This window comes from Xiphophorus hellerii, chromosome 12 (genome assembly GCF_003331165.1).
Source record: "Xiphophorus hellerii strain 12219 chromosome 12, Xiphophorus_hellerii-4.1, whole genome shotgun sequence".
In the NCBI taxonomy this organism is placed as follows: Eukaryota; Metazoa; Chordata; class Actinopteri; order Cyprinodontiformes; family Poeciliidae; genus Xiphophorus; species Xiphophorus hellerii.
The window spans coordinates 10,370,892-10,385,895 of record NC_045683.1 but is presented as its reverse complement, the minus strand read 5'-3'; the positions used below and the strand labels follow the sequence as shown (position 1 = coordinate 10,385,895).

The 15,004-nt window shown below is 37.6% G+C and overlaps 1 protein-coding gene across 8 annotated transcripts in view; it reads right to left on the bottom strand.

The window, feature by feature from the left end:
• The window catches only part of msh3 (mutS homolog 3 (E. coli)), a 55,021-nt gene that overhangs the window by 15,907 nt on the left and 24,110 nt on the right, over positions 1-15,004 (bottom strand). For 6 of the 8 annotated variants that reach the window (XM_032579594.1, XM_032579598.1, XM_032579595.1 and 3 more), the window contains 8 exons: positions 13,761-13,893; positions 11,718-11,905; positions 10,605-10,773; positions 10,363-10,427; positions 8,268-8,384; positions 7,885-7,992; positions 5,417-5,531; positions 4,987-5,144 (listed from right to left, as the gene is read on the bottom strand). In XM_032579594.1, the coding sequence (XP_032435485.1) occupies positions 4,987-5,144; positions 5,417-5,531; positions 7,885-7,992; positions 8,268-8,384; positions 10,363-10,427; positions 10,605-10,773; positions 11,718-11,905; positions 13,761-13,893 (1,053 nt within the window). The remainder of the gene's footprint in view (positions 1-4,986; positions 5,145-5,416; positions 5,532-7,884; positions 7,993-8,267; positions 8,385-10,362; positions 10,428-10,604; positions 10,774-11,717; positions 11,906-13,760; positions 13,894-15,004) is intronic. The other 2 variants (XR_004341312.1, XR_004341313.1) reach the window with 1 other exon arrangement.

Here is a 15,004-nt window from a genome sequence, read left to right as displayed (position 1 = left end):
CTATTGTTTAGAAACCGTATGTATGCTTGAATCACAAATAAGAGAATAGTCATATTCGAGATGGAAAAATGGCTACAGTAACCTCTCATTACACCAAATGTATGCAAAATATATATAACCTGTCAAATCCTACAGCAGGTAGTAATAGTCTATGAAATAAAATCCTGATAAAAGGTTAAAGTTTGTAACTTTAACCTGATAAAATGTGAAGTTTAGAGGGTAATTAGTATTTTAGTCCTTTTTCAAAGCACCATATAGCTACTGAAACCCCATCACAACACCCATTTCACCTTTTTATCATGCAGAAAAATTATGTTTTCCAAAACCTCTCACCATATGAGGCCCAATATCAAGAAATAAAACAATATTTAAAACTTAAATAGATTTAATCATTAGCATTTACATCTGTGGATTTCTATATCTGTGGACTATAAATAAGGTAGCACTTTACATCCCTTATTCTAAAATCTTTGCTCCAATATTCTGATTCATGCACAAAGTTTAATGCCTTGGGGTTTTAAAAAATATATAGTTGAAATAAAACCATCAGTGTGAGTTACACATAAAACGAAAAAGGCCAAAAAATCCCCTCACACCACCTGCAAGAAAGCACAGCCAGAGTAAAACTACAGCTATATAAAAACTCACAAATGAATCAGTGAGTGGAGAATAAAAAGATTTCTCCACATGCTTCCAACACCCATCTGCCCCATTAGGTGTTTGTGTTACCCACAGACGTCTTGGCAGCAGAGCACAGACCGATATTTATTTGGTGTTTTCACTTTCCTGGAGACTGACCGTATCTTTTGAACTCCGAAACAAGAAAAGAGTCACTTTCTAAATGCAAGGAAGAGATTTCAGCAGAAGGTCTAATCACAGCTCTGAACGCGTTGTCAATTAAAGGTCGTTTTAAAACAGTTTTACATCCTGCTTCCCCTTGCTGTTTCCATAACAACCATGGAGCCATGGAAGAATGTGCTCTGTAACCTTCAGGACTCAATACTGACAAGCGAGAACAGCAGCTGCATGCATCCACATAGAAATATGCATCTGTCAGCCAATATGAAACAACACACACACACCATCAGCCATAACAGACATATTACTGCTTGATAGTGGAGAGGGCAGAAAAATGATAAGACTCTGCAAGGCAGGACAGAATTTTAATCCAGATTATTCTCTTTGTCCTCATTTATAATCAGTCATCTGGATCAGCCCAGATAGGATTTAACATCAATGCACCCTCCCATTACTCCAAACCCCAAAAAATCTGATCATTCCCCTTAAAAATCACCTGCCAAGCTCTAATTTACATTTTCCCCTCTCTCATGTGACGAGGCAATTCCAACTGCTGCATTTATTATGGCTGACACAGCAGTAGGAGCTGATTGAGCGTTTATCGAGACAGATTTGCCCCAGCATCATAACCTCTGATGGGAAGACGATAAATAGTCTAATTAGACACTGACAGGATGAGTGAAGCAACAGAGGAGGAGAGGAGACAACAGCAGATACATGATGTGGGTGTGTTTCGCCTCTGGAAATTAATTATTCATTTCTGAGATAAAGACAGTTTTAACATCTATATTGCAAATTAAAAAGTGAGCTAAAAAACAAAGGCAAAAAAAACACAGGAACATTACAGGAAAACACAGGAACACCTGGGTAAAACAGGGATTACTCTGGGCTGATTTAACTTGTAAAAAATTATTAAAGTGTAATAAACCCCAACTTAAAACTATCTACTTCCAAAGCCCTGTAAAAAATGAAAATGAACTGTAACCTCAATTTAAATGAATATTATTTTTGCACTTGAAGAAAAGTCCAAATAAAGACAGTGAGCAAGTGAGTGTGTGAGCAACCAAGAGCGACAGACTGAGAGAAAGGGAGAGAGAGAGAAAAAGCAACAAAGAGTGTAAAGCTCGCTGCCATTTTACGTTTCTCCAAGAAATGTTCATTGAAGTGGCAAGGTGTTGAAATGTGTAAGATATATATCAAAGGTCAATATAAATTAACATAAAAAATACATGATAATCATAACCTGGCAGAACCTGACAATGTTGTGTATATTTTAAGATATTCTACTGCACGGCAATTATTTGCAAAGGGAAAAGGTGCTGTGATGTTATACACATACTGTTTAGCTCATCTTTTATGGTTTATCTTTAAATTTTTCATGCCTGTTTTTATTGTAAAACACCTTTGTGGTTTTGGACTTGTAAACAGATTGCTATATAAAGAAAAATTACAAATTTTACTCACATAAACTACCAACGGTAAATAACCTTGTATAGCTTGTGCTTTATCAAGTCTGAGGACTCCAAAGCACTTTACACTACAATCAGTCAGTCACACATTTACAAGCTGATGGTGTGTGAAGCCACAGTATCCCTGTGGAAAACTGACGAAAACGAGACTGCCTTGCACAGTTTTGTATCCTGTGTATTCTCAATTTCAGTTTGAGAGAAATGTAATTCTTATCTTATCTTATCTAATTTGTGTACAATCATAGTTTCACGTTAACTTTACATATCCAAGCTTTTTCTTCAGTTCTCAAAGTTAACTCCACACCTTCCGCCTCTATATTTACAGACCCCAGAAGCTGCTGGTACAGGTTAAAGATGCAAGCTTGCAACCCAAATCCCAGAATGTTTCTTTTAAAACTTGAGTTTGAACACATACTGCTGACAATCTCAGGCTCCCACTAGGCTATTACATGGGAACACGCTTAAACCCACAAAAAAGACAATTGCACACATCTGCAAGCCATTAGGTCTAATCACAGACCGCTGCAGCAGGAGAATAAAGGAGACCATATATTGGCCTCCACTCTATACCAATATGCAGGGAGAACTGGAGGGCTTATAGTAACTCTCATCATAATAAGAATAATGATAAAATAGAAAAAAGCTTGAAGCAACAAAGCCTTATTGTCTGAGAGTTTGTCTGGCAGAGAGAGATGAATCGAGGCATATCGAACCAAGATAGAACAATAAAGTCAGCTGTGTCGAATGACTGTTGTTCATTTTTTTCGTCCTGTTGCACACCTTCTTTGAGGTAAGCAACAAAATGGATTAAATGGGATTTGTCTGAGAGTCAGACCTAAAAATAAACTTAGTGGTGTCACAGGCAGGGAAAGTGAGATTAGTTTTATGAGACGTTCAGGCAGAGAGACGTCTTCTTCTTCACCAATGTCCTTATAAACGATTGCCTAATAATGAACCCATAAAGAACGCTTAGGAGTGAAGGTGTGAGTTATTAAGCTTGGGCATGTTTACTGTTTATTGAGAAAACAAGAGAAAATCACATAATTAAATCTTAATAATGCAGCTTGAGACCTTTCATTTGACAAACATAGTTGCTCAAGTATGCTCACTGTTAATTTAACAGACAAAATAATGGGAATATCATTATCTGCATCACTTTTATTAAAGACAAATAGGTCCATATTTAAAAATTAAATAAAACAAATGGAATAAAAAATATAAGTCACATATTTACAAAAAGTCTTCTGAGCTTAAGCCCGACTGAACTTTGTGCAGTATCTGTTAATAACAGGATGATGTTATTTGGGTAAAGACAGGAAATAATTATTTTATACTTTTATTTTCTTTTTCCATTCTCCTCCAGACTTGGAAAATACTGAAATGAAATCCCATCCTTTTCTAGACTTGTGTAGGAAGCCTCAATAAATTAACTGTTAACTAAAATGCATGATACACTTTAGTCCCTTATATATAATTCAAGTGGAATCTCCATGGTAAAGGTCTCCAGCAGCTTTTTTTAAAACACAGCTTTACCTCACAGCAAAACTGCTCATTAATCCTCAGAGAACCTGAGAAAGAACAAGTTAACCTCAAATTTCTACAGTTTTTTATCTAATCAAGCATCAAATGCACTGAAACAAACCCAAGGCTCTATCGTAGATATTCAGCCACACTGGAAAGCGAAACCCACAGCATGTGCAGCAGTATCTCTCCATTCAATTTTCATGTGTTCACACTTACAATCAATTATAGTGAGTCTTTGTTTGACATCTGCTCATCTGCATAGATTAGCTAAAGTCATTGCAGAGAGGTTGCAAAGGATCAAACTAATCTCATCTAACAAAGGCATCAGTCAGGAGAAAAGGAATAAAAACACATTCGACAGCATTGCATATAGAGCAGGGGAATTAAGAAAGACGTATACGTTTTTCCTAATGGAATAAAATATATACCACACATCAGCAACAAATAAAACAAATCACACATACAAAGAGATCAAAGGGAAGTGGACAACACATAAAGTAACTGGTAGAAGTAAAAAATGCAACAAAAAAAGGGGGGAGAAGTGGGGGGGGAAAAATTTAATAAAAAACGGACGAATAAAAATATATAATTGGACAAAAAGCCAGTTGGAATCTGAATCAGCATTGCTGTCACGATTGTGAGCAAAAATAAGAAATGCCCAACATTTTCAGGTTGTAATGGTGCAATATGGCAAAAACCAAAGTTCCTTCAATTAGAACTGGGTCTATGTAAGTTACAGTGGGTTCAAACATGAACAGTACCAGACGCCAGTCAGCTAACGCCTAGAAAGCTGACTGGTGTCAACATCACTATGAATCCAAGCTTACAACCAAATCAACACAAGAATGGCTTCCAGTTTTGGGATGCAGTAAAAAAAACTAAATATGAATGAAAATCTTTAGAATTACTTGAAGACGAGGAACTTTTGCAAGTCCGTATGGGAACTTTTTAGTAATTCAAGATGTTGCAGCATGCGGATAGGGTCTCTCCAAAGAATTCATAAATTTTTTTTATAGACAAATATTCAATAATCTTTTGTAGCATTTATTTTCATTTATGAGTGATTTGCTACAAGTTAAGAAATCAGGGAGTTTCTTTCAAGTTAGCAATTTCTGGCTTGTATTAAACAACTCAATGCAGGAATGTCCAACACCTTGCAAGCAGAGCCCTAAATGTGTGTGAGTTTGAGGCCTACCTGGTGTAAATACCGTCCAGTACGCCCAGACAGGCCTCACACGCCGGGACGTACGAGCCTATCTGGGCCATAACACAAATAAGGGCGACCTGGCGGATGTAGGAGCTCTTGCCTCCCATATTGGGCCCTGTGATTATCATAGTTCTCTTGCCGTCACGCTAAAACAAACAGAAAGAGGAGAAGAAGACAACAACTGTGACTAGAATGAGATATTTGCATGCATGCACGCACAGCTGAGGAGGTGGGTGGACTGAAAAAGCTTGGCTTCTCTTCCCACAGCCTTGTGCTTCTGTTGCAAGATTAACCTACACCCACTCGAGCGCCAAGCGAGGAAGTCAGTGTGTGGGTATGCGTGTGTGTGAGCGTGTGTCGTGCAAAGCTCTTTGTCTCAGAGTTATTTGAATATGTACATGTGCGTGTGTGTTTGTACCTGTAATACAGTGTGGTTGGGAACATACTGGCTGTGCTCTCCCATCAATAAATCTATCGCAGGATGTCTGCCATCAGTGATCATTATCTGGTGATTATTTTCACACACGTTTGGCCTGAATAGAGAGAAGTCGGTTAAAGACATGAACACACAGTAGAAACAAAACTCAAAGAGATAATGTTCATTTTTAAACCAAAGTTTGATTGTTTCCGATAAAATAGTGGCAGTTTGAGGTGAATTTGTAAAAACTGTAAAAATATTTTAAAAAACAACAATAGATGCCCTAAATCTGAAACAAGAATAAAAAGGGCAACTGATTCTTAATTTTTATCCTTTAAAATATTCAAGTGGATATTGAAAATTGGGAGTACATACAAAAAAGAAAAGAAGTGAAACAGCTTCAGATCAAGATGAAAGATTTTCTATTGTGTGGAGAAGAGAACCTAAAGGAGGACCAAGGAATCTAGACAATCTATCAATATAATGATAAAAGATTCCTTCTATATATTATCCAACCATGTGAGATGTAACAGAAGAGAAAATGCTCTCCTGTTTGCAAACGGATTGTACAAAGTATTAACAGCAGGGATGCAAATAATTCTGACAGTGATATCCCTGAAAATATTAACATCTAAACAACAGAGTGAGCAGCAGTGGTTTTAACGGCTGGGATTGAAAGTGATTCAATGGGACATTTTTGAAAGAGAAAAGAGGTAAATGTGAATGTAGAAAAAAAGCAGGAAGATGACAATTTTATGTCTAATTTTAAAATTAGAGCTCAGATCATGCATCCATTTTCCAAGTTATCCTGAACGGGAATCAGGGCTGAAACTCAGACATCTCTCTCCTGCTCATTCTGCGGTGCAGGAATGAGCTCCTCATTGCTTCCAGTCCAGCACAGATTTATAATTTCTTTGCTGTTGTCTTGGTTTACTCTGTCTATTCCCAGTGGAACATGACTGGAAAACCCTCAAAAGGAAATGATCCAGAAGGCATCATTCAAAGAGAACCATCTCACCTGACTCATTTTGATGCAGAGCAGCAACAACTTTACACCAAAATAATTTAGCTCCTCCTCTAAGGCAAATGCAACCCATATCTGGCTTTTTCACTGCAGTCTGAACGGCCCAATTTTAATTATTTCACCCCCCCAAAAAATCCAATCGATTCCACTTTCATATGTTGTACTGAATCTGATACGTATCTGATTGCTTTCAAAGAGTCTGCGATCTGAACGATCATGTCACATTTTATCTGGGTTTTATGTCATTTATGTGAGACATGCATCATAATTTTGCACCATAAGAAGCCAGTCATGGTAAATTAGGACATAAACAATGGTTGAAATTGATGATTATGAAATTTTAAAAGAATTATAAAAGAAGTGGTGGGATCATGAATCACATCACGATCCCACCACTTCTGGCTCCGACTACACATCCAAACAGACTTCCCTACTCAAGTTGCGGTCAGTGCTCCACAAAAGGCTGCTTCTATTAGTTGTCCTTTCTTTTTATTAGCTTCCTTTGATCTTGTAATGATCTTGCGATTTATTCAGGGAGTGATAACTCCCTGAATAAACTTTAAAATCATATATAAACGGCTCCATCATTATTACTTCCTTAAACATTGCACCTCTGAGTGACGTCAGTTTTGGGGCGCAGACTGTTCACACTAAAGTCTCATTGCAGTCGGTTTCAATAAGTAGCATGAATGAGCAGGCAAAAAATGGATTTTAGCAAAAAAAATAAATTGGATTTGAGCATTAAGACTTTCTGTGTGAACATAGCCTTAGGCTTATTTCAGCCACCCTACACAGAATGTTCATTTCGGCCACTTGAATGCAGGATGTTCTGGTCAGGATCTTATAACCATAGCCCCGGGGTCAAAACACAGACGAAGAGGTGAATTAAGAGCTTTATGCCCTGCAAAAGTTGAGTTGTCTCATGAGACGTCTTCCTTTTCCCCATCCATGAGGCTCAATTCTTTTTGACAGGCTTGCAGATCATCTTTCTTTTACTGCTTCCAGAACACTGCAAGCACAAGCTTTCAGCTATTGTAGCTGAATGCAACATTTAAAACAGCCAAAGTGAGAAATTTACAGTGAGCTGAGGTTAAAAGGAAGCTGCATGAAAGAACGCATTCAGTACTACGATGTGGATGGAGGAAAAAGCTGAAATCTAACGTGCAGAAATAGACACTATAAAGATGGTTGTGTGTGAGTGAGTGGGAGAGATGTTGGTATTCTGGCAGAGCACAGTGCTCAGCCCGGTGCATACGCCCACATACAGCCTGTCGGAGTCTATAGGACACGACAGAGGACGACCACCCCCCCTCCCCACCACCACATACACAGTCATACACACACCCATCCACACAGAGAAATATAAACAATACCCCAACACACACACAAAATATATGATCCGGCACATGCATCAATATTTATGGTCAGCATAAGAGGAAATCACCTGCAATAATTCCCTTGTTTGGCCACCTCAGCCAATGAAAGGAGGCAGTCCATGGTTGCTAGGTGACTAATAGCTCTTTTCATGGTGTGGTAGTGCTCCCCAAACTGACTACAGAGAGAGAAAGAGAGAGGAAAAAATGATTTTCAAGTGTAAATTAAGCTTAGTGAATACAGGTTTCAGAGCAGACAACTGACAGGGTGCTTGACTTAAACAAACTAATTCTGGCAGGCAGAGAGCTGTGGACACATACCTCTGAACCGCAGACTTGTTATGTATTTTAACTGTTTTTTATTTGAATTCCTGACAAGAACTGTGTGTTGGCGTGTGTGCGTGTGTGTGTTGGTGTGTGTGGGGGTGTGTGTGTGGAGTTGCCTCTGTCGTACTCCAGAAATCGGGTCCACTCCCTCTGGCAGTCTAGCAGCAGCTGCTCTCGGAGCTGCTGCAGCTTCTTGTACCGTTCAACCAGGAAAGGAGAGTGATACCTGCTGACAGTCTTCGTGCTGCAGAGGACCCGCGAGGAAGAGGAGGAGAACAAGCATTAAAAGAGTATTGATAATTCATAATAAAGTTACTCAAGTAAAAAGTAGTTTAGGAAAAATACCACTACAAGTACATTTTTCCAGAAAGTTACTAAATGATAGTAAATGTAATTGAGTGAATGTAACTACTTACTACCAAACTCTAGTTCTTAACTACCAGTTTTAACCTTTCAAATTTTCAGTACACTTACTACTGCAGTGGGTTTTATTTACAGGTTTCAGAGTAAAGGGGGTTGAATACAAATGCAAAGCAACCTTTTTAGATTTTTAATGTCCTTTTCCTTTCAATTCACACTTATGAACAAGTCAGTGTTAGTCTACATCATAATTTTTCAATAAAATAAAAGTTACTAAACATGAACAGATTAAAGACTATTAAAATTTTTACAAGACACTAAAAACATTTTTGCAAAGTTTTAAAACTGACAATTTTTGTTATAAAAACAAAGGGCTAGAATGTAGATAGTCTTCAGGTGTCAGAAAAGAAACTGCAGCAACAACAATGAGCATTTACTTTCCACTCAGCTGATATTGAGCTGATGCTCAGAGTGTAAATACGTAACATCAGCAAGCAAAGACATCGATTTGAACAAACACAGAGATAAAGCCAGAAGCGCAGACGCATGTATTGCTTTTTCTGGTTGCTATCTTGCAAATCTTTTGGGAATCCAGTCGCCTCACGAGAAAAAGAAAAGAGTTCAACAACAACCAACTTTTCCTGCAGCAAAACGTGATGATTCAAGGTGCGGCTGTGTGGGTGAAACGAATTGATGCTGAGAGGTGGTTTGCAAACAGCTCGCCTCTAGATGCTAAGTAAACCATTCCCGAGAATCATCTGAACAGCAATGGTAGTGCAAAAATGTTTATTTATGCAAACACACACAATAATCAAGAATCTGACTGTCACAGCAATATTGGATTTCAGGCTTCTGATTTCAAGATGATTGCATAACTTTATCTGTTCGTGTTATTTAGTTGTTTTAGTTACGGCCAAATTTCCCGTTAAGAGCTATTTTGTTACCTTGAATGATTTTCTGTTGTCATAAATATTGGTTTTTAATAATCGGTCCAGTTGTACTTATGGGATCAATAACAATGTGTTAAAAAATAAATCACCAACTTTGGTTATTTATTTGCTCGTTTCATTGTTTGTTTATAATTCCCTTTTCAAATGACATGACAGCATGTTTCTCAGAAAGGAGTTGAGTCTGCTTAGGTCCTCCTAACTGTCAGATTATGGGTTTGAATAACCTAATGCATATTTTATTTCAACATAATTTTTCTGTCTCTCTTAAAATTACAAAGAATCACAGAAGATATGCCAGTCCAGTGCTTCTGTGTTTAGCTTTGTCTGATAACAGTGGAAAATATGAAGACAATAGGGCGTCGGAAAATGTTTGAACTGGGATATTATTTTTTATAGCACTTATCACAATACTAAAAACAAAACTGTTGTAAAGCCAATGGTCTTTGTTGCATTTATTTGGTATACTTAAGAATAACAATACAAATTTCCCTCTGGGCTCAATAAAGTCTTAAGTTGAAACTCTTTTATTTGGCATGTTTCAAAAAGATTAGCCATCCTTAAAGAATCCTATAATTTTAATTGTTTCAAGAACAAACAAGCTAAATTTTCCCTCTTCTTATTTTTGTCTCAGTTCCTTATATAGCTCTGGTTTATATCCCACATAAACATCAACACTACTCTATTGTTTTTAATATTTATTAAAACCTAAAATAAAATTGCAAAGTGTGTTTCAAAGGATTTGAATTTGATCCTGATCTAGGTCAAAGTGGTCTAAGTACAACTATTTCCAGGGTTTTGTCCACAATAGAAATAAATTAAAATAATCTAGAGACTGAAGTCTCTAGGTTGGGAATTTTAAAATGGGAAAACCTGTAAAAAGTGTTTGATTGTTTCACTGGTAAGTGAGCTGACCTGCTGATTTTGACCCAGTCAGGTGGAACGATTGATGACAATGAGTTCTTCACCTCAATCAGAAACTGAAAGCAGAAGAGAAGGACGATGATAAATCACAGCAGAGAAGACAGGCAAAATAATGTGTCAGCTTTGCTCAAATCAGACAAACACAAACAGCTGGGACTTCGACCCAAATAGCCAGTTGACCTCCTCCCACTTTCTTCCCCTCTCCCAGACTCGCACACAGATACAGGCCGTACCTCCTGTCCAGAAACAGTGACGTAATCGAGCGCAGGGGCCTTAAGCACCAAGCGGACCTCTTTGCGGTGGGCTTGAATTTCAGCGAGGACAAACTGGATTTGGCTCATCCTTTCCTGCAGCATCGGGAAGCCAGACAAATCTGAGAAGAGCTCCGTCTTATTCCCCGACCTGCAGAAACAACCAATTTAAAGGTGACAGCTGCTGGTAAACACCTCACTCTGCCAATCTTTGAGTTCACAGTTTGACAATCTGAACCACAACAAGACAAAGAAACATCCTTGTGTCAATATATAACACTCAGATGCCTTTAACTGCGGCACTTGATGCCAGCTGTCAGAAACAGTGTGGAGAATCAGCTTAAAGCAGCACCTTCAGAAAGTGTTCAAATGGTTGGGCACATGGTATTTGATATTTTTGGGAAGGAAGAAAAAAAATAATAAAAAATCGATTACATGATTTCAGGAGTTTTATTGTGGATGTCATCATACCAGGGAGTCTGGCCCAGCCGTTCCCTCATCGTCTAAACAGATAATAATCATTCTGAATATAAACGTCTGATTTTGAAGATGTTACTAAATAAATCTCTGACATATTTTTTTCTCTCATCTTTGTGGTATTTAGCAAAAAGAAATAACTTTGGAAATTGTAACTGACCTAAGAGAAATTTGGTCTGATTTAATTTCAGACAGTTAAAAAGAATATGTTTTTTTACTCATTGTATGTAAACTTCTGATTTCAATTGTATTGAACACCTGAAGTGAACAAAAACGTCAAATGATCAAAATGTGTAAAACATTTCAGGGTCTAGGTAATATTTATGTCAATAAAAAACAAATATATGCAGATTTGATTTTTTTTTAATTAGGATGGATTAAGATAAATATTTTTAAAAATTTTACACTACATGAATTAAAAGTTTAAAAAAACTCTTGTTTGGTCTATAGACATAACAAGCAAGAGAGAAAGATTTGTTCACACCTTTATCCATCAAAACATGCTTTGATGGATAAATGGAGTTAATCTTATTTTTCTTGAGTGATTTTGAAGAATATTTAAAAGTCGGTCAAGGTATGCACAGTTTCTATGGTTTTCTTGTCTTTAGTTCAACTTACTTTGCTGCTTTCTCATTCAGCACCTTGAGGAAGCCATGGGCCGGAGCCAGCAGGTCAGGAGTGTCCAATAAGAGGCTCCGGAGCAACGAGGAGCGGATCTGCGACTGGACAGCTGGAAGAAGAGCCTGCAGTTCCAGCCCAAGGCGAGAAAGACTGCTACAGATGAGGAAAAACTCCTGCGTGGAAGACTGCAGCGCATGCAGAAAAACAACCAGCTTAGTGGTGTCGTACGTTGTAATAAAGATTTCTTCTGTTTTTGCTTTTTTAATCACACTGAAATGTTTCATATCATCAAACTAATTCCATTATCAGAAGAAGAAATCCAGAGTAAACCCTTTTTCACAAGGAGTAAATGTGAGCCACAGACAGACCTGTTAGAAAAACAGTATTAAATAGAACCTGTCTGACTACATGAAGTAGGCTTAACAATCTCAAAGTGCAACACAGCAAGTCCCACTATGATCTAAATGACTTAAGAGTAACAAAAAATGCAGAATAAATTTCAAAAAGTGCAATTTTTTTTACACCACAGTAAATACAGTGGCAAAAGTCCTTGCTTTTTTTTAACCATCATGTATCTCCATGTGTTATTTATTCAGTTATTTTTTTTTGCATGGAATGGTGTGTTACTGTAAAAACAGAAAGATTACAACAGTAATCTGCCCTGAATGTGACTGAGGCTTAAAAAGCTGTCAGACAAATAGCACATAACTCGTAATAAACCACAGCCTGCCAGCTTTTACAATATTACAGTAAAAATAAAAATAAACCCATTCCCAGCAGATAATGCACGACAAAAGCAAATGCTGTAAAAACACATGAAATTGTAGATTAGAGTTCCAACTGCAACATTTCTGACCAATATTAATGTCAGACAGTGATAAAAAAAAAGTTCTGTCTTTTAGTGTAAAACATTTGGTTTCGATTGAATTTGTCCTGTTGGATGGACTTTTAGTCGTGTTGCCCAAACTGACAGGTGACATGATCTTCATGATGGTGCAAAAGAAAGAGTAATGAGAAAAAGTGAATTCATCCCACTTATTGTCAGTAATGTACAGCCACACTTAAGTATTTTGCGTCATACTGTTCCTTTAAAAGATTAAAAATATTGCACCTTCACATGTCAAAACTTTGATTCAAAAATGGCGATAAAGGCTTTAAATTGTGTTTAAAGGGAAACGGTTCCAGCAATCCACATGATGACAAATATTAAACCAGTCAACCTTAAATAACAGCAGCCCCTGTTTTCTACCGTCAACACTATTGCTGTGGCAATTAAATTAAGTTAATATAAAGCACGAATCAATCTTTTCCCTGGGAATGGCTCTGATGAGAGAGAGTATATCCAATATTATTACTGTATGGCAACAAGTCAGAAGCCTCACATCAATGACGGTCACGCCGCCGGGGGTTTTGGTACTAAAGGCTTCGCTGCGGTTTTAGTGCTGCCCCACGTCTGCAGCCCCCACGTTGCACTTTTATGAAAAACAAACAGAGAGCAGCAGAAGACCACAGGCATGCCCTCCCTGCCTTTATGTCAATGGAGCCATTGAGACACAGGCCATTTCACACAGACCCATTTATCTACAGATGGGCAACATGACAATTAAGGCCCGGCGCCGTGTGCTCGCTGTGTGTCCACGTTTGAAGACATCAGATCATTTTCTTTTAACCCTAAATGAAGGAGACAGAAAGATGAGCACGAAGCAATACACCAGTGTGCTGCTTCACAGACAAACACACACAAATACGCATATGGAGACAGAAGAAAGGTATGTGGCACTTCTTAGATGGGTCTGGTGGGAAATGAGGTTCTGTTAGACAATCAGGAAAGTGACAGTGAGGTGACTTGCTCTCTTCTGTTAATCAAGTCTGCCATAAAAAAACAGAACAATCGAGATGAGAGGAAGAAGAAGAAAATGTTTTTTTTTGTCTTTGAGAGGGTCAGACCATATTTTCAGGTACTTTATAACCATCTCTGGATAACAAAGCTTTATAGCGCACACAGTTAAATAAAATATGCAGCCAAGTGTTTTTGATTACCTTTCCATGATATATGCTGCAGATGCCTCTCTCCAGATCAGGCAAATGTGACAGAAGAGATCTGATGGAGTTCAGAGTTATTGAGTCTGACTCCATCATTTCCTGCACAGCATCCTGTCTTTCTGCTATACACCTGCAGGAGAGAGGAAGGAGGAGACGGCAGGAAAGAGAAGAGGTGTGAATTACAAAGACGGGCTGAAAGGCAAGGAGTTAAAGCCATCAAAACGTTCAAGCTATGCAAGGAGCAAAAGATATGTGTTCTTAGAAAAGCTGAATCCTTTCTGATTGAAATGATTGCCACTGATTGGATTCTTGAATTATTGCAACCCCGCTGATTGCAGTTATAGTGCTGCCTTTAAGTACCAAACAACCGCCTGACTTCCTGCAGTGTTTTATATTTTGTCACATGAACACCTCAGAAAAAGGTCCAAGCAATTATACTGCAGATTCTGCCTACAGTTTCCATTTCACACATGTGGCACACTGCAGGAAATTCTCAGTTTGAGCTTTATTCACATAACTGGAAAAACTCTGAGATGGAAGCTCTGCAAAGCAGGCAGAAAGCAGAAGAGAAACTGAGCTGATTCTTACAGTTAAACGTCTTGCAGAGTCACTAATATCCCTTGGACTTTATCACATTTTGTCACAAACTAAAAGATGTTATATTGTGAGTTTATGAAATATGTCAATTAAAAATATCTAATTAATCCCCATGCTTGACTTTGTTAGCTTGAAATGTAAAAATGCAAATTTTGAAAAAACTGTTTAAGAAAATGTTTTATTGTCTCAAACCAAACCTCTCAGTTTTCATATTCACGAAGCTTTAAAAAAAAGTCATTTTTGTTTCAATTGTAATTTAGAAATGTTCACCTTCCAATACAACTGTGACCTTAAAACCAGAGCTGCAGTAGCAACAATGTTTAGATCAAAGCATATTTATCTGTTAGAATGGCCCAGTCAAAGTCCAGACCCTAAATATTATCGAGAATGAAACACATTATGATTTGTGACTGAAACGTCACAAAATGTGAACAAGAAAAACACAGGAAACCTGAGTAAGTAAAAGATTGAGTAAAATATCTGTCAGACGATATGAGATCTAGTTAATAATAACAATTGTAAGTGGGCAATTAATTTTGGTTTTAAAAGTGGTAAAGCTGAACAGTCAGACTCTGTTGAGTGGGTAGCTGATTTAATTTTGTTCTCAGTTCTTAATAAAAGGGGAAATTTTTTAAAAAGCAAAT